This window comes from Lepidochelys kempii, chromosome 1, assembly GCF_965140265.1.
Source record: "Lepidochelys kempii isolate rLepKem1 chromosome 1, rLepKem1.hap2, whole genome shotgun sequence".
Lineage (NCBI taxonomy): Eukaryota > Metazoa > Chordata > Testudines > Cheloniidae > Lepidochelys > Lepidochelys kempii.
In genome coordinates, this window is record NC_133256.1 from 330,671,273 (window position 1) to 330,697,720 (window position 26,448).

Here is a 26,448-nt window from a genome sequence, read left to right on the forward strand (position 1 = left end):
AGAACTGCATCCACAGAGCCCAGGCAAATGCCCATTTAAGTCAGTAAGAGGCTTTCCTGTTACTTCAGTGAGCACTGGATCAGGCCCCTAGTTGTTTTAAAAAATATTGTTAAAACAATTAAAAAAGTCCCTTAACAGTGTCCTTTTGAAGGAGAATGCTGTAGCTATAACATTTGCCTGGTACAGTACCATTGGTACCAACAAGAAATATTCACAGGAATAAATGAAGTACAAATTAATTATCATGTCATTATTCTTCTCTTTCCTTGCTTTTCAGAGTGTCAAATTCCCTCCATACTGAGAGAGAGTGCATGTACCTTATAAGCAAGTGCTTACAAATACATTAAGTTCTAGAGCATTGACTCTGCACAACTCATTTTACTGAGATGCTGCCCAGAACAAACAGGTAAAAATCCTTACACATTGTCTAACAAAAAAACAGTATATTTATCATATATATATATATATATATATATATATATATATATATATATATATATATAATCATATTGTCCTCTGCACAGCAGAAGATTATAACTAAAATACTTTAGGATCCAATTTATTTTATTTTGTTGGTAGACATAACAAAATGCCTGCAAATATAATACAGTGAGCACATAACAAGTCTTACAATAGGAAAAGTAAATATGTCATTGTATACTTTATCCACGCTCTTCTCAATGGCACAAAATAAAAACTCACTTGGAGTTTCTCATCTCTCCTTAAAAGTTAATCCTTTTTGTTAAGATATAGTCAGCACATATTTAATGAGAATATACACTTTACATAAATGGCAACAATTTCTTGTAAGTGCTACAGGCTAAATCCTGCCCTCGACTGCGCTGGAAAACAAGAGGAGCCAGAGGGAGAGTATGAAGCCTAATCCCCTTCACTAGCAGACCAAGTGGGAGGTACACCCAGCTAACATCCAGGCATACAAGTGATGAGCCAGAACCTAGAAGCCCTTGTGAGTAGTCCTACTCATGTGAGTAGTCCCACTCATGTGAGTAGTCCCATTTTGGTCAGTGGGACTACTCACACAAGGAAGGATTTTCAGAAACATGCCTATTTATCTGCTTGCTGCAAGACCTCTTGCTTTGTGCCAGTAGATTGTTTTGGGTACTATTCAGCCAAGTATTTAACTATATAGCTAAGTCCCATTAAAGTCGAAATGCTTTGCTGATGAGGGACAGTTTGGGGAATCAGCACCTTCACAGCCTCCCAAGGCAGCTCCCTGCATAGTTATTTTTACCAAGGCAGGATTCAGCCCTATGTCACTTACATGTAATTAAGGTGAAATGTTCTTTACTTTTACACAGTGATGTCAGTTTAGGGGCTATGTAGTTAGATATGGTACATATTTTACAGTCTGCTATCTGAAACATATGCATTTACATAGTTCATGAATAAAGTAACAATGAAGTTCCTTATGCAATTTAATGTACAGTAGTAAGTACAATGGGATTATATAGTGTATCATTTTTTTCCAGCAGGTACATGGTAATTAGTGCCATCTAACATAAAATATTGCCATTTGCTAATTGTTTAGTACTTTCAGCTACACAATACATGTTCTAAAGGAGCACAAGGAAGCCTCATAGATGTTGACTATTTGTTCTCTTGCTCCATCTTCAGTATGGAAAATTATGGCCCTAGGTGTGCAAGTAGACATGTAACACAAGCAATTGCACTATTAGTGACATGTTGCATACTTTACAACAGGCCAGATTCATCTCTGCAATAATTCTATTGGCTTCAAAGGAGTTATACGAGAGATGTATTGTTTAACCACATGTTTAGGTTTTTCTCTAAGATAATAAAACACCTATAAATAAAACATATTTAATGTTACTGAAATCAAAAGATGTATTCCATTTGATTTGAAATATTTGTTGTTTCAGTGGTTCTGTTTGTTACATACGAAGGGCTGAAATTATGCCTTCAGACTGAGTATGCAATTTCCAATGCCCTCAGGCATACCTGAGGGCACAATTTGGTTTTAAATGCATTAATGACAACAGTATTCTTTTTTTTCCCTGTTGATTCTATCAGCTCATGATCAGATTCTACTCTTACTTACCCTGCTGTAAATCCAGAGTTATTCCCTTGAGTTACTGAGAAATCTGGCACTAAAGTCTCTATTTCAATGCAATTAATTTTAATAGTAAAAATGGTCTGTCATTAGCTAATCAGGATACATTCCTGGGATCCTATGAAATACACGTTTAGGCGTGATTTTTAAATATGAGGGTTCATCTACACTGCAGCTGGAGGTGCAGTTTCCAGATTTGATTGAGCTAGCACACTAAAAATAGCAGGGTAGCCACGGCAGCATGGGCAGCTGCATGGGCTAGCCGCCTGATTGCAATCCCACCAGTGACTCTAGATAAGTACTCAGGAAGTTAGCCCATGCCATTGCCAGAACCACCACAGCTACACTACTATTTTTAACATGCTAGCTCAATCAAATCTAGCATGTATAGATTTGTGTACATCTACCTGAGCAGTGAATTACACCTTCAGTTGCAGAGTAGATGTACCCTGGGACGATTAAAAAAAGATTGATAAGTTGCTCATCAACCCGTTTCTCTGTCTTGTCCCTTATCCATAGGGTATATTGTAATATCCCTTAGGACAGAAGTACAGAGCCAGATCCTATAAATCCTATGTAAAAGGAGCTCCCATTGACTTCAGTGAGAGCTCTGCTCATGGAGGGCTTGCAGAATTGGGCCCACAATGAAATGAGCAAATAAAGAGATTATTTTTAACATATTTAAATTCTGCATATGGGGGAAGAGAATTAGGTCCATATACGCTGTTCTTCATCAATGCACACAGCTCTCCGTAGAACTTTTGCCACAAACAGAGAGTGTATATGGTACATAGCAAGAGTAAGGGGTGTTAAAGAAAACAAGCTTTCTTTGTATCTCATGGACAAGCTGATCTGAAGAAGGAGCCGAAAGAGGCCACATGAGCTATTTCCACAAAACACTTCTGCATTCAGCAATAGTATCTTTGCAATTTTGTTTACCCATTCAAGTATCTTCAGGAGATATGTCACCATACTTGCAGATACTGTAGCTCACTTCAACATCTATAAAACAACACTGATAGACAAAATCTTCAGAAAACACCCATAAATGATCAGGAAACTTGACTATCAAGTAGTTTTTTTAAAAAAATCATGGATCTTTACATTACACATTAATTTCATGCTCTCTGAGATCTTCATGTGAATGGAATTGGTGGTTTTGTGTGAAATATTCAGCTATAACTCAGATTTGTACGTCAACAAGATTTTGCGTATCCACTTGGAGTAATATGCCACTCTGACAAAAATCCCAGGACGATTTGGAATGGCACATCCACGGCCAGGAACGATAACACCCACTATTATTTTCATCCTGTTTTGTTCACAGACCAAGGGGCCACCATAATCCCTCTAGGAAAAGAGAAATAAAGAACATTAATTTGTGAACAGCTAAAAGACACAGTTCCCCCTTGTTTTCTGTGAGCTATTGGGTAGCACCCTACTCTAGGAACCTTCAGTAAGACTATCTAAGGAGTAGTATGATATCTTCATTTATGCAGAGCATCACAAACAGGGCCTATATCAACAAACAGCAGGGTTGGCCCTAGGTTTTGTCAGGCCTCTATGCAAAGAGCCAGGCAAGAGAGACCCCATCCAGATACTGATTGTAATTCTTCCAAACTTCTACATACCAACAATATTGCTTCTTTCTCTCAGCTACCTGGCAAGTGCAAAATATGTACAGTATTCATAAAAGCCATCCAGCAAACAGGACAGGTGGTTGGAAAATCTCTGGTGCAATGCCAGGCTATTCATAGAAGGGTTCTGAGAGAGCCAGCAGTGCTATCCCTCTGTCACATGTTGGGCAGCAAGGCCCCTGGGTGCGTAGAGCTGCATGCGTTTGCACAGATGGCAAAGGCCACCGCCAAGAATGATTCAGAAATGAATTAGCCACAGCTATAAAAAGGAGAGGACTTCTTCTCTCCTCAATGAACCCCATAACTCATTATTTTTAATGGTGGTACACACATGCATCAATCCAAGCTCTACATGTATGATGGGAATTTTACATGTGTGGACTAGCATGTCGCGCACTAACTGGCCTGGGTGGAACCTGCTGGCACAGTGCATGCTAATGTAGAGCCATTGTAAACAGCATCACGTTAGCATGTACTAGAGAACTTTTAGTGTGCCTCTGCAGGGTCCATACAGTCCAGTGCGCAACACACTAGCATAACCAGAATTTATATCCATCTGTTGCTCACTAATGCACCGTGTAGACAAGCCCTTAGTTAGCGATGACATTCTTTAAGATTTGATTAGCTAATGAACGATGAAATCGTGCAGTCTTCATTCACTGACGCCAGTGAGTAAGGAATGCAGGACTGGGCACTAAGAAGTGTTTGCATCAGATCTTGAAATACTGCCTTAAAACATAAAAGATAACAATCCTTGTATCCTCTCCAGATCACTTCAGAATTAACAGTGATTGACCTCTTCCAAATACAGCTGGTTTTCTTAGTTCTTGCTGATTGCAGGCTAATTCACAGACTATGCCTGTACTATTATAGCATCACCAAACCTGCTAGTGAAATATTTATTGTCTGCTGGGCTTTCACCTGCCATTCTGACTTAATTTCCCTTAATCTGATAGCTCTGTTTTTCTGTTTGTTCCATACTGATAGATGTTGTTCCAAGAGGAACACAGGAAGAGTGAAACCATCCACTAGTTATAATCATAATTAATATTGATGTGCTTCATTTCTTCTTACATGAAAAAATGAAGAGCTGGATTTCCTGAGGACTTCTATGCAGGTGTGTCATTTATATCTTAGAACCCTGAGAACTAATTGATAATGAACCAAATGTTTAATTTTGAGGAAAATACTTCGTTATTACAAAATGATCCCACTGAGGAGTCATATTAACATGCCGCTACCTAAACAGGACCTGCCTCCCGCAAGTTTTGGTGCTGTCCTTGGGTAGGAAAAAGTCCATTGTTTTATTTATATTGAACTACTTAAAATTTCCTTGTACCCATCTAAACCAAATGTGTACTCATACTAGTGACTGTTGCCTTCTCCACCCATCATCTCGGCTGGCAGACTGTCAGTCTAAAAATGATACATCACTACAATAAGAGGATTTTGTACCTTTTCCTCTACATCCTAACCAATTCCCACTCAAAGGGACTGATTCAAACCCAAATGAAGTCAGTGAAAAGACACTCCCTGACTCAACTGAGCTTTGGCTCAGGATGCAATTGAAAGATACCAACTTCTCTCACAAAGCTCCACTTTTCTATCTAGAAACAGAGCTACCATCTGCTGTGTTTTTTTTCCCCAGTAAGATCCCCACCACAATCAAGGATGAATGCCAATATATCCCAGATGTATATATAACAACTAAAACTGCCCCAAATTCTGAATCTAATCTATTTCATAAAGCTGCAAACACTCTAAATCCCAGTAGTGGTTGCACAGATTGTGAGACATCTACCCTGAGAAGCTTGGAACTCTAAGGGCTTCCACTCTGTTCATAGCTCTCTCTTTCAACATCACAATGAGGTGACCTATTTTGTTAATTTCTTGGTCAACCCCCGACTTGGCTCAGCAGCTAACCTGATTGCAACCCTACTGGCAATTCAGATAAATTGCTGCTGCTGCTCACAGGGGGCGTGATGTTGCCACCTTTTTCGGACTGCATATACTTACTCCACAAACAGATCCCAGTCCACCAAAGCATGTGATTTAATCATGCTGAGTAAACTTAGCATGTGCTCAAGAGCTTTGTTGGATCGGGGTCATAGTCCCATTGATTTCAGAGGAACTAAGAATAAGAAACTATCCAATGTGGGTCAAGGTGGCAGAAAAGAGTCTTCCAGAGAGAGACCTTTGTTTGCAATGTGCATGGAAAGGAAATAGTATCCATGGTTTCTTTCCACTTACCAATTAAATGCAGAGAGAATAATTAGGCAAACACCAGGAACGTATTACTGGTAAAGGAAAAAAACAACCCCGGAGCAGATGTTTGTAGATTCTTGCACTCTGTCTTACTATTTTACCTCACACGGTCCAGTGCCAATGCCCTCAGCCCCAGCGCAGATTTCTGACTCGTTCACAGTCATCTTCCCTTTGAGATATTGGTTGCACTTCTCATTTCCCATAATAAATAGGTTTGCTACTCGGAGCAGGCCATCAAAGTGAATCACTAGCATTGAAAACAAGAGCAACAGTCAATTGTGCACAAATTATATTACATTTTAATGAAAATGAACACTAAGTACTAATACCGTTTATGCTGATATATACCACTTTATCAGCTGCACATTCTCCCAAACTCTCCAGTAATACACATGCATGTTTTAGATTTCTTACATTGTTACAGCTAAAAGACAGGTAAGAAAGTGTGTCTGGAGTGTGTGTAATATTTTTAGATTATAATACCTGGAGATGCGTGTTGTACTTGTAAGAGCAAAAGACTGGAATATGGATTTCTCGCTTTTATTCCCTAATCAACCAATGATTTGCTGTATGACTTTGGAAAAAAATCACTGAGGGTAAGATTGAGACTGTGGGTGCAAGTCTGACTCCACAAAAATCAATGGGAGTTATGTCATTGACTGCAACAGAGCCAGGATTTCACCTTTTGTCTTGCCCTGAATAAAGGGCAATATGCAGTTGTGCCACCCTCAGATCAGCATAGGGAAGGAACTATGACTTAGGGTATGTCTACGCTGGCCCATGCCAGCTGACTTGGGCTTGTGGGGCTTGGCCTAATGGGCTGTTTAATTGCAATGTAGATGCTCAGGCTTTGGCTGGAGCCCAGGCTCTGGCACCCTGTAAGGTGGGAGGGCCCCAGAGCTTAGGCTGAAGCCTGAAATTGAATATCTATACCACTATTAAACAGCTCCGCAGCTCAAGCTCCATGAGCCCAAGTCAGCTGGTATGGGCCAGCCATGGGTGTCTAACTGCAGTATAGACATGCCCTTACAAGCACAAATTCCTCCTCTCCCTTCACTGTTCAGCTACTCTGGATAGCACAGTATGGGTTGAAGTGCAGAAACCAGGCTCTGCTCACATTCCACTCATCTGTTTGAGGAAGAGGAAGTAGCAGCCCACAGAGCTCGCTCTCCCTCCTTGTCTAGCAAGTCCTAGTGCCCCCCATCTCTAGTCCCTATCCTAGATTTCCCACACTTACAGTCCAAGTCTCCTTGCCTAGCCATTCCTGGTTCCCAGCCCAACCCTCTAGGCTCTTGGCCCCCAGTTTCCTTGCCCAGCCCATTCCAGTTCCCTCCTGGCTCCTCATCAGATCTGCCTCTGTCACATGCATCCCAAGACTCCAGCCACCTTCCTGATGTTCCCCATCCCCACTGGCTTCCCATCCAGGTCTCTTTGCCCAGCCTTGAAGTCTTTAAACCACAATTCGAGGACTTCAATAGCTCAGACATAGGTGAGAGGTTTTTCACATACACAAAATAATGCATTTTTCCCTAGCCTCATTCTCAGACACAGCTGAATCATTTTCGCTTAATTTTCCAATAATATTCAGCTTCATGAAGACATCGAGCAGGGAAAATTTCATCTGAAACAGTTAAAGTTTGGCAATGTTATAAGCAATGGAAAACAAGATCTTATAATGGGACATTTTAGGGAACTTCAATATTAGCTAGCGCTACTAGTCTTGCCTATAATATGTTGGGAATGGGAACTAAGCAGACTGTCAACATATATTGTTTCATTCAGTTTTAAAAACTAATATCTTACATCCTGTGTGTCCCCATCCGTAAACACTGCAGGTGGTCCTCTCTGGAATGGTACATCCAGAAATGGGCAATCTGATTAGATCCACAAAATTATTGAATACTGCAGCTCTGCAAAGAGAAAACAAAGAGTAGATATGATGGATCTTATATAGCATTTTAAACTGCTTTTTAAAAAAACAATATGATCTATGATATATCACAGTAATAATTAAAAATTGTGCCAAATATTCTGCTTTATTTTTCTTCTCATGAAAATCTGGGAGTTCCTTTTAAATATTTTTTGAATTGCAGATGTTACTTCTCAAGTAGCTTTCCTGTAGTGCTGTTGCAGCTTTTATTCTGTTTAATTTGGGTTTTCTGTACAAAGATAAACAATGTAGGCATAAAGGGAATACCCTTAATTTGAATAAACATTTATGATAATATGACGGTACATATGAAGGGTCATATGTACAAAAGGAGCTCACTTACAATCTAGTGTTTATTCTATTCTATAAATTAAAACCACACGCCATTCTATTTAACTAGGCCTGATTATCAGGAAGAAAGATACATGTAGGGCATGATTTTTCCGAAATGGCATTTGTTTTTGTTGGTGCACAAGGTGAATGTGCATTTTTAACACATGTCCAAGAATCTGGGCTCCATTTTGACGGAATGCTCATTAACTTGAGAATCAAACTACATGCGCACCCCAGCCTCTCTGGTTGCTGCTGTTCCACACCAGTTATTGGGGCCACTGGATAGCATAAAAATAGATCTGTGAGCCCACTCTTGGTTAGGGAAACTAGATGTCCCGATTTTATAGGGACAGTTCCGATATTCAGGACTTTGTCTTATATAGGCTCCTATTACCCCCACTCCCCTATCCTGATTTTTTACACTTGCTATCTGGTCACCCTACTCTTAGTTATCCCAACTGTGGCCTTTTATGCCAGACTTCATGGGACCAGTGTAGAAGCTGCTTCTTTAGTACATAGTAAGTGCACGGGTACCACTTTTCAGCTATTCTGCTAGCAGACACCAGCATAACCCCTAAATAGAGACTTTGTACCAGACACAAGAATGACAGGTCAATTCCACCAGCAATGAATTGTTGGTACAAATATAATCTAACTACTATCCTTTGCACCAGCAAAAACTCAGGATGGCTGAAAAATCAGGCATATACTGTGAAGAATATTAAGCCAATCCCCAAAACAAGAAAACAATGATTAGCAACTAATCACAAAGTTATAAATTATATCACTGTGAGTAGAGTTGGTCAACATTTTTGTCAATGTTTTTTAATGAAAAATGGATTTTCAACCACCAAAAAGAAAAAAATCCACAGTTTTGTTTTCATCAACATTTTTCCTTTTTTGAAGGGGGAAATTTTTTCTTTCTTTTTTTTTTTTCATTTTATTTGGATGGGGAAAATCCTATTCTTTTGCTCTATTACTTTAACACACCCCATTCCAGTGGGGTGGGAGAACTTAAATATTGTAAAGGTTTTGTTATTTCTCCTCCCAAAAGGATTATTTTTGTTTAAAATAAATGAAAACTTTCAAACAAACTGAAAACGTTTCTTTTGAATTTTTTCATGATCTAGGCTTACTTTACCTTTTTATGACTAACTGTAAGTGTGAGTTTAATCTATATGGACATAATCCGTATTGCTACTATCTAGATCTGAGCCTACAGTACTTTCTTAGGCAAAACACTCATCAACTGGAGATCCTGGAGTTAGCAATATTAAGAACTAACCTGGCAAGTTTCAATAATACCAGATCAGACCCTTCAGGTCCATACACCAACTGGGAGATATTCAGAATTTGTTTATGTTTCTCTTCTCTTCCTTTGATATTATGAACTCCAAGCCAAGCTTCATAGTCTTTCAAATCTTTGTACCTGAATAAGACAAATTTAGTATGAGACATTGGCATATTACTTGGTCTAGTCTCAACACAAACATTCTTTTTTGGTATAGTAACATTCACATATATATTGAAAGAGATTAACTGCCACTCTTTGGTAGAGATGGACACACACTGCCATTTCCAAGTCAAATCAGAACTTTTCCAAAAATTTCATTGCATTCAGATATAGGGTTTTGGTTTGGAAATAAAGGCAAGCCATAAAGTTCACATCCAGTTCCAAAGTTTTTCAAAATCCAAAGGCATTTTGGTTAGCGTCCATCTCCACTATTCCCGTATTCTCTCTCTCTCTCTCTTTTTTTTTTTTTTTTTGGTTTTGTACATTTTATATCAATTCCACCAACTGTAAGATTGTATTGTTTCACTTTGCAAGTACTGCAGCTTGAACGAGAATCTGTTTACTGGTTTTTAAAATTGTGACATCTAAGACAAGAACTACTGAAGTTTTATTTTTAAAAGTGGGAGTGATCTTGTAGCAGGTTACCCATCTTTTCTCCACTTCTATATTAGGATAAAAATATGCAGTTCATTTCCACATATATTCATGGCAGGCCTCTTAGTCTATACACTGGAAGATGCTAGGTCAATAAATTAGAACATGTTAGTAATTCAGCAGTGTATAGAGAGGGGAAAACAATATGGATAAAATAAGAACCAATAGAAACTTGCATCCAAAACTCAAACTGATCCTTTGGAAGACCCAACAGGTCACACTTTTAAAAATTATTTAGTTTTCATTTGCACAATGAAACTGGACTTACTGATTTCAGCCAGGACCTAAAGAGGATGAACTGAAAGTTTGTTCTGTTTGTATTTCCAAGGCAGAATAAGAAAACTCCAGAAATTTCATGATCTCTCAGAATTCTTGTGAATATTCAGATCTTATGGAGCAATGATGGCTAAGTAGTAAGGCCTGGATGCACAAAAGAAGTCAGGTGTGTAATGCTGAGCATCACAGCACCTAACTTTTAGATGTCTAGAAAATCACTGCAATTCACTAAGCCTGCGTTAGGCACTTTGGCTCCTATACAATGAATGGGGAGAGATAGGCTCCTTAGACTGATTCACAGAAACCAGTATGCTAGACAGGGAGCTGCTTAACTAGCCAATGGGAGATGCTGACCAATGGTGAGTGTCAAGCCCCACCACCTCATAGACATAGGCATTTAAGTCCAGACTGCAGGGAAGCACCTATGTCTGCTAGCAATTCTCATCTGTGAATCCTCTCTTAGAGTTAGGCACCTTATGCCATTGTAATAAGCTGCTGAAAGAATCATAGAATCATAGAATCATAGAATATCAGGGTTGGAAGGGAGCCCAAAAGGTCATCTAGTCCAACCCCCTGCTCAAAGCAGGACCAATTCCCAGTTAAATCATCCCAGCCAGGGCTTTGTCAAGCCTGACCTTAAAAACCTCTAAGGAAGGAGATTCTACCACCTCCCTAGGTAACGCATTCCAGTGTTTCACCACCCTCTTAGTGAAAAAGTTTTTCCTAATATCCAATCTAAACCTCCCCCACTGCAACTTGAGACCATTACTCCTCTTTCTGTCATCTGCTACCATTGAGAACAGTCTAGAGCCATCCTCTTTGGAACCCCCTTTCAGGTAGTTGAAAGCAGCTATCAAATCCCCCCTCATTCTTCTCTTCTGCAGGCTAAACAATCCCAGCTCCCTCAGCCTCTCCTCATAACTCATGTGTTCCAGTCCCCTAATCATTTTTGTTGCCCTTCGCTGGACTCTCTCCAATTTATCCACATCCTTCTTGAAGTGTGGGGCCCAAAACTGGACACAGTACTCCAGATGAGGCCTCACCAATGTCGAATAGAGGGGAACGATCACGTCCCTCGATCTGCTCGCTATGCCCCTACTTATACATCCCAAAATGCCATTGGCCTTCTTGGCAACAAGGGCACACTGCTGACTCATATCCAGCTTCTCGTCCACTGTCACCCCTAGGTCCTTTTCCGCAGAACTGCTGCCTAGCCATTCGGTCCCTAGTCTGTAGCTGTGCATTGGGTTCTTCCGTCCTAAGTGCAGGACCCTGCACTTATCCTTATTGAACCTCATCAGATTCCTTTTGGCCCAATCTTCCAATTGGTCTAGGTCCTTCTGTATCCTATCCCTCCCCTCCAGCGTATCTACCACTCCTCCCAGTTTAGTATCATCCGCAAATTTGCTGAGAGTGCAATCCACACCATCCTCCAGATCATTTATGAAGATATTGAATAAAACCGGCCCCAGGACCGACCCTTGGGGCACTCCACTTGATACCGGCTGCCAACTAGACATGGAGCCATTGATCACTACCCGTTGAGCCCGACAATCTAGCCAGCTTTCTACCCACCTTATAGTGCATTCATCCAGCCCATACTTCCTTAACTTGCTGACAAGAATACTATGGGAGACCGTGTCAAAAGCTTTGCTAAAGTCAAGAAACAATACATCCACTGCTTTCCCTTCATCCACAGAACCAGTAATCTCATCATAAAAGGCGATTAGATTAGTCAGACATGACCTTCCCTTGGTGAATCCATGCTGGCTGTTCCTGATCACTTTCCTCTCATGCAAGTGCTTCAGGATTGATTCTTTGAGGACCTGCTCCATGATTTTTCCAGGGACTGAGGTGAGGCTGACTGGCCTGTAGTTCCCAGGATCTTCCTTCTTCCCTTTTTTAAAGATTGGCACTACATTAGCCTTTTTCCAGTCATCCGGGACTTCCCCGGTTCGCCACGAGTTTTCAAAGATAATGGCCAGTGGCTCTGCAATCTCAGCCGCCAATTCCTTCAGCACTCTCGGATGCAACTCGTCCGGCCCCATGGACTTGTGCACGTCCAGCTTTTCTAAATAGTCCCTAACCGCCTCTATCTCCACAGAGGGCTGGCCATCTCTTCCGCATTTTGTGATGCCCAGCGCAGCAGTCTGGGAGCTGACCTTGTTAGTGAAAACAGAGGCAAAAAAAGCATTGAGTACATTAGCTTTTTCCACATCCTCTGTCACTAGGTTGCCTCCCTCATTCAGTAAGGGGCCCACACATTCCTTGGCTTTCTTCTTGTTGCCAACATACCTGAAGAAACCCTTCTTGTTACTCTTGACATCTCTGGCTAGCTGTAGCTCCAGGTGCGATTTGGCCCTCCTGATAACATTCCTACATGCCCGAGCAATATTTTTATACTCTTCCCTGGTCATATGTCCAACCTTCCACTTCTTGTAAGCTTCTTTTTTATGTTTAAGATCCGCTAGGATTTCACCATTAAGCCAAGCTGGTCGCCTGCCATATTTACTATTCTTTCGACTCATCGAGATGGTTTGTCCCTGTAACCTCAACAGGGATTCCTTGAAATACAGCCAGCTCTCCTGGACTCCTTTGCCCCTCATGTTATTCCCCCAGGGGATCCTACCCATCAGTTCCCTGAGGGAGTCAAAGTCTGCTTTCCTGAAGTCCAGGGTCCGTATCCTGCTGCTTACCTTTCTTCCCTGCGTCAGGATCCTGAACTCAACCAACTCATGGTCACTGCCTCCCAGATTCCCATCCACTTTTGCTTCCCCCACTAATTCTACCCGAGGGAAGAGAGGGAGGGAAAAGAGGAGAAACTTACTCATAACTTTAGCCAACTCATAAGGATACTGACCTGGGAGGCTCCCAGTTGAAGTCTCCCTCCATCTGAGGGGGAGAAAAGATTTGAACTGAGATCTATCACTTCTCCAGTTCTAACCACGGGGCTATGTGACATTTGGATACAGAGCTCCTTCAGTCTCTCCTGGTGAAGCTGTTGCACTTTGTATCAGTAATTAGTCACAGGGGGAAGGGGGAAACTTGATTCTGGGACACTCATATCCTAGGTAATGCTCTAACCATCAGCCTATAAATTATTCTCACGCATGTTCTCTCTCTCCCCCCAGTGACTCAATGGGTTCAAACTCTGCCACACAAGTCTTTCCTCTTAACTTCTTGTTTCCATTCTTTTAAGGGTTTGGACGGATGAAATGTGCCACTAACTGTAGTTTTTGTTTCCTAATAATATCCAAACTTTAGATTCTCAGTGAACTGAACCTTTGAACTTTCCGAGATTTGCCCAGGTTTGTATTATACTCTAGCCAATTCCCAGCAGTAGCATGAAATTAAATCTTATAAAGAGGCAATTGTCTAATTATCACACTTGAAAGAGACAGTCGTACTTCATACTTTCTGTAAAATGTCCAGTGCTCTTTTGGAGCTATGATAATGATAATAAATGAATAGCAAGTTTCCATAAAGACATTCATTATCAAGAGAGAAGGACTGAAGATAGAGCAAGAGAGAAGACTGCAGGGTTTAAAGGGAAGATGCATTGTGCCACAGGCTTAAAAGAAAGAAAATACATTTCAACAATGTAAATCTACAAACTACTGTACCGAGAAGGGAAACATTGTCTTGCTGTTAGAACCCAGTTTTCCTTTACCAAAGTACCTCCACAGATATGTTTATTCCTAGGGGAGGAAAAAAAAACATAGGAAAAAAATTGTACTATTTGGTTTTTATCAAGCCAAAACTTCTAACAGCACTTCTAAGGCCACCATTCAGTTACACAATCATATTATTTAAATAAATTTAGTGCCATTAAAAGGTATATTGACAGCCCCAGAAAATGAAGATCTCCCTCTACAGTGCAGGTGAATCATGGATAATACTGGAGCAATGTAGGCTTCCCTCAGACTGCCCCACCAACCTATCTCTAAAGATGAGAGGGAAGTTCATCTCTCTGTTCATTCATTTTTTGGCCTCAATGCTGAGACTAAAATAAGGGAACCAAATGTAAAACTGTGATGTGGCTATCTGTCTAGTAGGAACTGGACTGAAATTACCAGCTCATTTCAGACAGGCCCCTAAACTGCCACCAGATGGTAACAACATTTGGTCATTACTTAGCTAGCTCGTATTCCAAGTATTGACCTAAAGGTGGAAAGTTCCTATTTGATTACCAATCCCTTGGGTTATCCAGTCCCAACGTACTTCAGTTGGAAACAATCTGCAATATGTGATGACCGGTGTGAGATTATAGAAACTGCGGCATACTATATCATGTAAAATTAAAAGGATTAAATATGACAGATATTCCAGGAATAAAGAAGAGAATTTGGAATGCAGATTAATTAGTTTGCTTCTTTCTACTTCCAAAATCATTATATTTATTTACTGCCGCTCTTTGGAAGGAGATACATCAGTGCTCTGGGCAAAGTTTAACTTCTCACATTTTATGAATTCAAATCATACAGATGTTCAAAGCTTTAGCAAGAACTACTGGAATGAGCCCAAATTCACTTATGCTTATTCTGTGTTGCAGTTCAAAGATAGCAGACTAACACAGATGTTTGCCTTCTACTTCTTTTTGGACTGTATTTCGGCTGGGGAACAAGTTGGGTTCTTTTTAAACGAAAGATTCCTTGTCACTGCATCACAAGTAAGAGTACATATAAACTTTTTGTCAGTGTCACTTGGCCAGATTGGCATCATCTCATTTAGAAGTTGTGACTGGTACATACACAGTGGCACACAGAGGTCAAAATTCTGCTTTAACAGTGGCACAAATTCAGAGTAACTTCTCTGCAGATGAAGTTACTCCAGATTTACTTAAGTGTAATCAGTAGCAGAATCTGGCCTAGATCTCAAGATGCTCAGGGTAATTAATTTTCTTTACATTTTAGAGATGGGCCTTAGCTGCAAAGTATGGTCCCAGATCTGGGTTTCAAGCACCCCAAAGTTTAAAGAGCTTCAACTCTGAGTTTGGTTTTGCCCATTTTAACACTTTGTAATGTTTTCAAAACTCGGATTAGGAGACTGATTTGATTTTAAAATTTCCTCCCTCCACCCCCCCCCCCCAAAATGTTCCAGAGTGATCTGAAGTTTTGGTTCAGACCTCTATTATAATTAGTGGGTTTGTTTCTAACAATACAACAGTTGAATAATAAAACCATACTCTTATTCACCAACAAAGTATTTTTCAATCATAATTTTGTTCTTTGTGAATTTTACTCACCCTCCCTACTACCAAACAAAATAAAAGCTTTTCGGAATTCATCTTTCAGTAAAAGACCCCATAATCTTTTAAGTGTCTCTGGTGATTCCCCCAGCCACTGGTCATTCTGTCTCTCTTGAGGATATATTGTGGTATGGCCTGAGACACAGTGTCCAAAGACACATTCCAATTGGCCAGTGGCTGGGCTTTTTCACTTATATCACCTGTGCAGCAACACCTGACAATGCACAGATGAAGCATCATCATCAAAAAACTTCACAAAACAAAGCTGCTATGTCCATTATGGGTATGGGAGAGAGAAAAGTTAACAGAGGAAGGGGAACAAAGGCAGTTAGGGCCGGAAGAGAGGTACTAGTGGCAGGTGGACAGAGGGAAGCACTGAGGGCAAATATATCAGAGATTTAGACAGCCTACTCTTCCAAAATGCCTTTTCTGCAGCAGTTTGTGGCCTGCAAGCTACTTTTAACCCACTTGCCAGAGTAAAAGCTAAACTGGGAGTTGCTTTTGGTGACCAAATATTAAAGGGGAGAATCAAGACACCTGCTATGGTAGGCAGATAGAAGATAGTTTTGGAAAGGTCAGAAATGTGCGTATATCATAGGGTTTGGGCAGCTGTGGGGTGAGAGAAAAGCCATGCCCACTCCTTCCTTTTCCTTTCCTCGGTCATATAACAAACCTCCTTTTCCTTCTTTGCTTGCATGTGCTGAACACACTTGTCTGGTTCAACATAGCACAGGTGCACCTGCCCTGCTTTGTCAGTAGTCCAGCTGAAGTCAATGCTTCACATGTTAAGCATGCACTTAAGTGTTTTGCTCGATCACACCAGCCTTGTAGGATCAATCCCTCAGCCACCTGATTAGTAGCTTATTCAAGAGGACAAAAACATTGTTTTTTGTCAAACCAACTGGGACGTTGAGACAGACCCTGGAAATATTATAAATGATAATTATTTGTATTTTGGCAGTGCCGAGGAACCCCAGTCATGGACCGGGACCTTATTGTGCTAAGTGCTGTACAAACGCAGAACAAAAAGTTGATGCAACATTCCTGTTATTCAGGGAACATGTCACCATAGAACAGTTTGATCATCCAAAATTAGCTTTTCTAATAGAAAGTGAGTTGGAGAGGGATGGGGGATGGGAGTACAAAGGGCTCAAATAGTCCATAGAGCTTTAAAGAAAGGCTAATATAGCTATCAAAATAGTGCAGAAATATACATCAATTGGAAAAGGCAAACAAATGGGTTAAGAACTGCATTTGTGGAGGAGCAGAATAATGAGTTTAAGGAACATGCATTTTTTTATGTTGGGAGTTCTTCATATGGTACCAAACGGAGAACAATATGAGATAAACTATTTCCATAACTTTATCGAATAAGATCTTTCATAATGTAATATACATTTCCATCTGTGGACATTAGGATCTTGTTTTACAGGGAGAAAAGGGATTTCCTTATTGCCCATATTTATTTCTCATACATATTGCATTTCAATTGCATGTAACGAGATGAACAGATAACCTTAAAATTTGACACTGGTTTAAATCCTGCATGTCATCTTAAATCTTAATGTACTGCTGTTAAACTGCAGAAGGCAACATGCAATTCAATTTTCTAACAAGAGACGCTGAAACAAACATTTTAAGGCTAGATGTGATGCCAATGATATAAATGGATCTACAGTAGCTAATCTGGAAAGCAGAAGATTATGCATGTTTTATAAAGAACAGTTCTTATACATAGGACAGAAATAATGAGCTTATAACCAGTTCATGGACAAGAAGAATACAGACTTGGATTCAACAGTTGTTCCAGCATATTTATACTTTGCTTATGCAGTGTTTAACCAAAATGTACGTGTGTCTTTACTGAGGTCTATGTTTTAGTGTAACCTCAAACCTATTTTTTTTTTAAAGTAGGGTCATCTTGATAAATGATAGTTACCTGTATGCCAAACTAACCATCCATCCTTCGTTAGTTTGCGTTGGGATTCCATTTACAACTCTCAAATGTTTTGTTGAGGCACAAGAAATGACAGTATCTGAAAGCAGGTCCAGAGATCACATTTTACTAAAAACAGCAGGAGGAAACCTGTACAGTTGCACATAAGGACCACAGAAAGGTCAATTTTTAAGAAACAGATTTTTTTCTCTCAGAGCTACTAAAAGCATTCAAAATTACATCAGTTGGAGTGGCAGTAGGCCATCTAATATTTAAACAGGCTGCTGGCATGAAAACATTTAAATAGTTTTATTGTTGAAATTCATATAATTATATAGCTAATACTGAAAGCTAGCACCATACCTCACCAGTTGGAAGAGTGAGTTTAAAAATGTATATCACAGAACACTATAAAGGTATCAGCTTGCCAAGGAATTTTAAGTGTTTCTTTTGTAAATCTCATTTTCTTAAGCCTAGAAGTAATTTGCTTTCTTTAGCTGATATTGTGGCATGCCAATCAGAAAGGATTGGCTAGTTTTAAGGAACTTATTCCTTTACCTCATACATATACACAGAACACTCAAAGAAAGTGGAACTATCATAATGGGACATACAGTATGTATGCAACAATTACTTACGATCTAAATTGGTTGTGGTAGGAGTTGTATCACCTTCACCTAGCAGACACACAAGACGTCCATAACAGTGAAAAATAAAAGAAAGTCTAAAATTAAGAGGAGTCATAACAGAAAAATAAATGCTATGTTATTGATTTTAATAGTTCACAAAGATTAAGGCTTAAATGAGCTTTGGAAAAGGCCACAAAGGCATAGAGGCAAGGAAGGGGGTAGAATTTAATTTCAGAAAAAATTTAGCAACATTTAGAAATGTTTATTTCACATTTTTCCTCTTGGCTTAATTTTGGATACATCTGAACTACACGGACATTTACCAATGCATGCATCTGGTTTCACATAAGCATCGGCCAATACTAATAAATAAGGCTGGTGTTATGAAAAGGAGTTACTTGTCCAAATCCAACTGACTTTCCAAGGAAGTTGGGTTCCTAACCCTAACCCTCTGGAAAATCTAAATCTTATTTATATATTGATATTAGGGAAAATTTATCTGAAGCCAAATTTGTTATCTGAAGATCAACTCAAATCCAGTTATATTTTTTTAAACTGCTTAAGCTTTGTTCAAGTTAGGAGAACTTTCACCTATAACTCTGGGGTTTGAATCCAGAAATAGCACTGCCAGTGGTGACCAAAAATAATTACCATTGCCACATAGCCCACTAGGGCTTGCTGTAAACCAGGAGTTGCTAACCTGAGCCTGAGAAGGAGCCAGAATTTATCAATGTACATTGCCAAAGAGCCACAGTAATATGTCAGCAGCCCCCCATCAGCTCCTCCACCCCACTCCTAGCGCCTCCTGCCCACCAGCAGCCCCACGATCAGCGCCTCCCTCTCCCTCCCCGTACCTCCTGATCAACTGTTTCGTGGCGTGCAGGAGGCTCTGAGGAGAGGGGGAGGAGTGAGAGCATGGTAGGCTCAGGGGAGGGGGTGGGAAGGGGTGGAGTGGGAGCAGGGCCTGTGACAGAGCGAGGGGTTGAGCAGTGAGCACCCCCTGGCCCACTGGAAAGTTGTCGCCTGTAGCTCCAGCCCCAGAGTCGGTGCCTATACAAGGAGCCGCATATTAACTTCTGAAGAGCCGCATGTGGCTCCGGAGCCACAGGTTGGCCACCCCTGCTGTAAACAATCCAAAAGTACTAATAATAAAATCAAAAGCTGAATAGATTTGACATTTGTTCGACTATTTCTTTTCCTCTACACTGACAAAACAAAAACAAAACACCTTTTACACAGTTTCTTTACTTTCAACAGATATAACAACACCTGAATCAGAGGATCTCCTTCTAAGGGCTGGTCTACACCTAAAACTTAGGTTGACCAAGCTGTATCACTTGAGGTGTGAAAAATTCACACCCTTGAGAGACCCAGTTGAGTCAACCTAAGCCCCAGTAGACACCACGAGCTCAATGGAAGAATTCTTCCATCAACCTAGCTACTGCCTCTCAAGGGGATGGATCTACTACAGCAAAGGGGAAACCCCTTCCTTTGCTGGAGCAAGTATCTACGCTGCAGCTGTGTGGCTGCAGCAATGCAGCCATACTGCTGTAGCGCTTGTATTGTAGACAGAGCCTGAACATGGCTGCAGGGTTAGGGGCTGAAAAAGTGCTGCCAGTTGCTCCTAGGAATTAGTGTGATTTTCTTCCTAACTCCTAGAGTGCATAGGGACACATTTCTGCCTTAACCAAGAGCCTATTTTACTCTTGAAATGTTCTCCCAGGTTATGAAGCATTTCCAGTTTTAAGATACAAAATGAAGATAAACATCTTTCAAACTTAAATGCGAATTCCATAATTTGCATCGTGAACTTTTCCCCCCACTATCTCTCAATTAATTTTTCCAATCCCTTTTCTTTATGTTTATTTACACCATTTAATTTTAACATATGATCTGTCTGAAAATGACTTCCACAATATTTGCCAAGAGGGGGAACATTACATCATTCTCTAAAAGTTTAAAGGGAGTACCCCATACACATATCTGTGGTTTTATTCCATATATAATGTATACTGTGTTTTGAGATGTAAAAATTCACACAGAGAAAAACACACATACACACACACACACACAAATAAAAGGCAATGAGTTTGTACTTTCTTGCTTCATATTTAAGACTATCAGCTATAGCAAATGAGTATAATGGTGAATAAACTCTTTGTACACTGAAGCAAAGATTTCTTTAATATTTGTCTCCTTTGATCACTTGAGTTATTTAAGTAGTACTGTAGAAATTTGGGCAAATTATGCTATCCAGGTACTTATATGAACCCCACTTTCCCCCAGAATCTGAGCACCTCATGCTCATTTATGTATTTATCCTCCCAACACCCCTATGAGGTAGGCAAGTGTTGTTATCCTTTTACAGATGAGGAACTGAAGCACCAAGAAGCTAAGTGATTTGCCCAAGGTCACATGGGAAGTCTGTGGCAGACGGAAAAGGGAATTGAACCTGGGTCTCAGGAGTTCCAGGGTAACACCCTAGCCCCTGAATCATCATTCTTCCTCTCCTTGCTTGACTATCACTGGTAATCTTGCAGTGGGCAGGATTCTTTCATCTGCTACAGCCCTTTTGTCCTGCTGTGGCAGCATAAATGAGCCTTGGAGCCAGTCAAGGGAGAATCTCCCTGGCACAGGCTTTGCACAAGGCATTTTCTCCCCATTGCCCCCAACTAATGCACAAATTATTCATGATAAGAGTTTAAGTTTTGTGGTGCCACATGTAACAGCCAGAACAAAGACAAATGTACGTTAAAAACAAGATAGCCGACATTATACAGCTGACGGTAATTCCCAAGTTGCAAGGCATCTTCAGTGCTTACATCGAGAAACTGGGCAGTAGTCCCAGGGAATGAGAGGATTGCTTGTGTAGCACCAGGGACCATGAGCATCATCATCTGGATTGCGGCAGTAGTTTTTCTTCAGTTTGCTAATATCTGGTTCCCTGAATACTGGTATGTGCCTACAGAAGAAAACATGCTACCAATAAGTATGTTGCTATAAACATTCATTCCTAATTTTAAATGAATTCACATGGACTATATTCAAGCATAAGAACTGCAGGGACGGTTGCAGAGTTGCTTTCTAGTTGCTTCAAGGAGTGGCAGGAAAATTCATTTCCTCAGCTCGATATGAAGAAACCTAGCACAAAGCTCCGTATTCAGGCAGTGTGCTCAATGGGAGGCTTTGGGCCACATTAAAGAGCAAATCATATTTCCTTTCAATTAGGTGGGAGTGGCTGGTGAATCAGGATTCCACGTTCCACACCAGAGATCAGAAAGAGGCCTAAAAATCCACCCACATGCCTTAAAGATTCCGCTCGTAGTGTTTTCAGAGTATGCATGCACACACGCATACATGTGCATAACAACAGGACTTCTCTTCCATCTAAAACTGTAGAGATTTTCTACTTATGCTGATGAGAATGGGATGAGCCAATCAAATCAAACAGTTTACAGGTCCCAATTAGAACAGACATATTTGTACATGCAGATCATGACAAATCCCTTCAATATAATGGGTTAATAACAGCAGTCAACACAAGTGTATAGCAATTCACGTATTGTACAGTGAGAAATAACCAGACAGTGACTACACAAACTAAACACACAGCACAAATCAGAGAGCAGCGAATTGCATTACTGAGGTAGAATAGTTTAATTAGGGGCCAGTAGCTGCGTGGCATCCCTGCAAGCTGAATGGCTGAAACAGTTCAATTTGTGATTAATCTTGTGAGGAGGGTGTTGTACCTTTAAGGCATCTGCACTTTTTGCTGTGGGAGTTATTTAGAGTCCCTTTCTGAGCAAGCTGAATTGGTGCTTAGAATACAATTGAGCTATGGACAGCCCGGAGAGCTCTTATTCTTGCTTTGAACCTTTCTTGGGTTGTTTATCCATTTTCATCTTAAAACCAACTTGAAACTATGCCTGTTAAACTGAGTTGCCTTTTTCACCACCAATCATCTTGGCTTCCCATTGCAGTCAATGGGACCTGAGGATGCTCAGCAGGGAGCACTCAGCAACTAGCAGTACTCATCCTTAGGGAGCAACTATGCTACATTCCCTACCCTCCTCGCCCACAACTTTAAAGGGCAGAGACGGGAAAATCCCAGGCATTGAATGTACGGGCTATGAGATCCCAAAGTCTGTAATTAGTGGCAAGCCTGAACAAAGACACATTGTACAATATACTTAAATGTTGACGGAAATTATGCTGGGAACTGCAGGGGATATTTTGAAGTGTTTGCATAAGACAGTGAGGTGCAAATTGGAGGTGATGTTTGTACAGGACTCATTTATGTCTTGTAGCTACACACCTCCTTAAGTCATCAATATTCTTGTCCCACATAGAGCATGTTAATCCAGATCTTGTTTTAGATAAATTCCCCATGTAATTCTTGCCATTCCCACGATAGCAATCTGGAAAAAGAATATTGAGAAAAAGAAATGTTGAAGGAACTTGTGCAATAATGAAAAGAAAGTTGTTCTTTTACAGCAAGCATCCACATAATTAAAGATAATCAAGTGCTATATTTAGCAGTCACTATACAAGATAAAGCAAATATAACCAAAACCAGAAAACAAATTAATGAGGGAAAGTCAACCTTTCTGAAATTAGATGATATATCCCCTTCTTAAGGCCTAGGGTCTTAACTATAGTATGCAATAACTTACTTTTACTGTGTCTTTCTTAGATAAATTGGAAGCTTTTCAGTTTAAATATAATTTGCTTACAGTTAACTTAACAGGGTCACTGCAAATTATTCTACTTCTAAAAGCTGCCAGAATATGTTGTGCTCTTTTTAAAAAGTCCAGATGTCCTCAATAGAACTGAGAACAAAACTTCTGAACTCATTAAGGAGAGGTTCTGGATTTTGGCAGCAATAGATAAATTGGAGTTTTTCTGTTCTCTGGCATGGCCAAAGAGTAGTGCACCTTCAACTTAAATACAATTTAAAAACATGCCTTGATAATGAAGCATAAATTAAGTTTATCGTATGATGTGCTGTCACCAAACATGTATGTGTAAAAATAATTTGAAATGGTCAATAACATAAGACTTTATGTATAAAATGATTGATTTGAATGGTCAATATTTTAATTCCAAACAGACTCCCCCAACACGCTTTTGTTTTTTGTTTTTTTACAAACACAAAAAAAAAGGAGGCAAAATTTAATCCTTGTTAATACAAAAAAATCCAAGCCCCTTATCCCACCAAAAATCTTAATGGAATGCTAGGATAAATGGAATAAAGCTGAAATCTTTTCTTATGAATTATTCTAAAATAGGGTCAAAGCCTGAGCATGCTCTACAAGATGCTGAATGCGGTCAACTCCCATTGATAACAATGCATCTTGCAGGATCAAGTTGACATATAGCAGAGATCTAATGGGAAAATATCTGTAGAAAATGTATGTAATGTTAAAGCTTCAGATTAGAATGCTTCCTGATTTTGTTTAAAATTCACACCTATCTGGGGTAGGTTGCATGTTATTGTCTACATTCATTGCCCGGTGGTCAGGAGTCCACATTAAAACAACCAACCAACCATACATCAGATCTGGTAGCCTTGTTGGCAATTTCAGCAGAGAGATCAAGACATAGCTAGGCCTGGAGAATGATCTAGAGATGGTCCCTCCATCTCAAGCAGAAAACACAATGGTCCAGATCTTCAATTGGTGTAAAATGGCACAGTTCCTTACTTTCAATGGAGCTGTACTGATTTATATCAGCAGAGGATTTGATACAATAAGGCGTCAGATGGGGGAACACTTTCACTGTTGCTTCCTTTGCCTGACTAGAGGGACTAGGCCAGATTCAGAACTCATTTATATGACTGTAAAACCAATGAAATTCAAATGAAGCCAGTGGACTTGCTCTGAATTGCATAGGTGTAACTGAGATCAGAATCAAGGAAGTCAGTCTGGCATCTTGAACTTAAAATATTTTATCTCCTTTGTATCAGTTACCTTGTTCATTTGACACATCACACTTAGGTATTTGGGAGCAATAACCGATCCGAATGTTTGGGTCAGTAGTAAAACACCAAGGTGACTCCGATCCATCTGGATTTCGGCAGTAGTTCTCTCTTAAATCCCTATAAAAATAAATATGCTATTTTATATTAGGCATAACCTAAAACTGCTGTGTTCTATTGCTTTTTCTATTACAAGGTAACAATAATAGAGGCTCCTTGAGGTCTGTATGTTATTGATCAGTAGTTAGTGCTGAGAGATTTAGGTGAGACAATAAGAAAGCAGGTACTAATAAAGTAAAGCAATTGTAACTGGAGTATGGTTAAAGAGGAATCATCTCCAGTAGATCTATGTTTTGACTAGCTATAGGATTTCACTTTAAGTACAATAATATTTTAAATGTAGTATATTGCCATATGGGAACTTCCACCATTTTTTTCAAAGCTTTCTCTGATTACAAAATTCTTGCATGGCATCAGATACACCTGAAACCTATTAAAAGTATTTAAAAAAATACAAACCATGCCATAGCATTAAAAATTCTCAGTACTTTGAATGGCTCTGTAGAATGTTCAGAAATGGTGTCCTGTAGTTTCTCGTTGATTTAATTAGGAAACTGAATCTTAATATATGAAAAAATTGTGTTGAAATCTTATACAGGTGTTACCTTTTGAATAGGAATCTAATCACAAGGGAGTCACTCTTTAAAAATCTCTCACAGCTTGAATTAAATAATCAAACTTCTCAAATGTAAGTTTTATTCTCTTTTCTCCTGAAAGCTGTTCTCACTTTCTTTGCAATTTCACATTCCACAGTATTTTCCCATCTGCAACAGTCATTGATAACTGACGTTATAATAAATAGGCCTGATCCTGTAACCCTTATTCACATGGGTTTTCCTCAGTCACACAAGCAGTTCCATTGACTTCATGAGGGCTAGTAGCATGATTAATAACTACTCATATGAGTAAGGCCTGCATATCAGCCCCATTATTGTTTTCAAGGTGAACTGTTACAGGGCTACTTTTTTACAGGAGATTGTGAGAACAGTACATTAAGCCTAATCTTACAATAGTAGTGACTCAGGCAAAATGTCAAAGACTCAATTGTATTTTGGCTGAGAAAACACTTCAGGAACAGCTTCACCGATTGTCTTTCAGGTGGGTGCAGGAAGGTCCTGCTCAAACATCTATGAGATTTATACAGGAGATTCAGGACCAGTTCCAATTCTATTCCCGCACTGAAGTGAACAGGAACGCAAAAGGTTAACATGTGAGTGATTTAAACCCAATATTCTTGCCCAAGGAGAGAATGCTTTTAGCTTTACGCCTATATCCAAGTGACTCCAATTATTGTTCATTTTACTGATAACTCTCTAAAGGATTGTCATAAATATAAAGGGAAGGGTAAACCCCTTTGAAATCCCTCCTGGCCAGGGGAAAGCTCCTCTCACCTGTAAAGGGTTAAGAAGCTAAAGGTAACCTCGCTGGCACCTGACCAAAATGACCAATGAGGAGACAAGATACTTTCAAAAGCTGGGAGGAGGGAGAGAAACAAAGGGTCTGGGTCTGTCTGTAGTCGTCTTGGCCAGGGACAGAACAGGAATGGAGTCTTAGAACTTTTAGTAAGTAATCTAGCTAGGTATGTGTTAGATTATGATTTCTTTAAATGGCTGAGAAAAGAATTGTGCTGAATAGAATAACTATTTCTGTCTGTGTATCTTTTTGTAACTTAAGGTTTTGCCTAGAGGGGTTCTCTATGTTTTTGAATCTAATTACCCTGTAAGATATCTACCATCCTGATTTTACAGGGGGGATTTCTTTATTTCTATTTACTTCTATTTTTTATTAAAAGTCTTCTTGTAAAACACTGAATGCTTTTTCATTGTTCTCAGATCCAAGGGTTTGGGTCTGTGGTCACCTATGCAAATTGGTGAGGCTTTTTAGCCAACATTTCCCAGGAAAGGGGGGGTGCAAGTGTTGGGAGGATTGTTCATTGTTCTTAAGATCCAAGGGTCTGGATCTGTAGTCACCTAAGCAAATTGGTGAGGCTTTTTACCAAACCTTGTCCAGGAAGTGGGGTGCAAGGTTTTGGGAAGTATTTTGGGGGGAAGGACGCGTCCAAACAGCTCTTCCCCAGTAACCAGTATTAGTTTGGTGGTGGTAGCGGCCAGTCCAAG

General features: G+C 40.0%; 1 protein-coding gene across 2 annotated transcripts in view; it reads right to left on the reverse strand.

The window, feature by feature from the left end:
• Positions 1 to 579: 579 nt before the first annotated feature.
• Positions 580 to 26,448, reverse strand: part of HGF (hepatocyte growth factor) — an 84,373-nt gene continuing 58,504 nt past the window's right edge. For both annotated transcript variants that reach the window (XM_073328630.1, XM_073328629.1), the window contains exons 9-18: positions 24,264 to 24,391; positions 22,610 to 22,712; positions 21,117 to 21,256; positions 18,304 to 18,342; positions 17,669 to 17,765; positions 14,105 to 14,179; positions 9,543 to 9,686; positions 7,798 to 7,904; positions 6,096 to 6,241; positions 580 to 3,442 (exon numbers count right to left, since the gene is read on the reverse strand). In XM_073328630.1, coding sequence (XP_073184731.1) covers positions 3,269 to 3,442; positions 6,096 to 6,241; positions 7,798 to 7,904; positions 9,543 to 9,686; positions 14,105 to 14,179; positions 17,669 to 17,765; positions 18,304 to 18,342; positions 21,117 to 21,256; positions 22,610 to 22,712; positions 24,264 to 24,391 — 1,153 coding nt within the window. In that variant the 3' untranslated portion in view covers positions 580 to 3,268. The remainder of the gene's footprint in view (positions 3,443 to 6,095; positions 6,242 to 7,797; positions 7,905 to 9,542; positions 9,687 to 14,104; positions 14,180 to 17,668; positions 17,766 to 18,303; positions 18,343 to 21,116; positions 21,257 to 22,609; positions 22,713 to 24,263; positions 24,392 to 26,448) is intronic.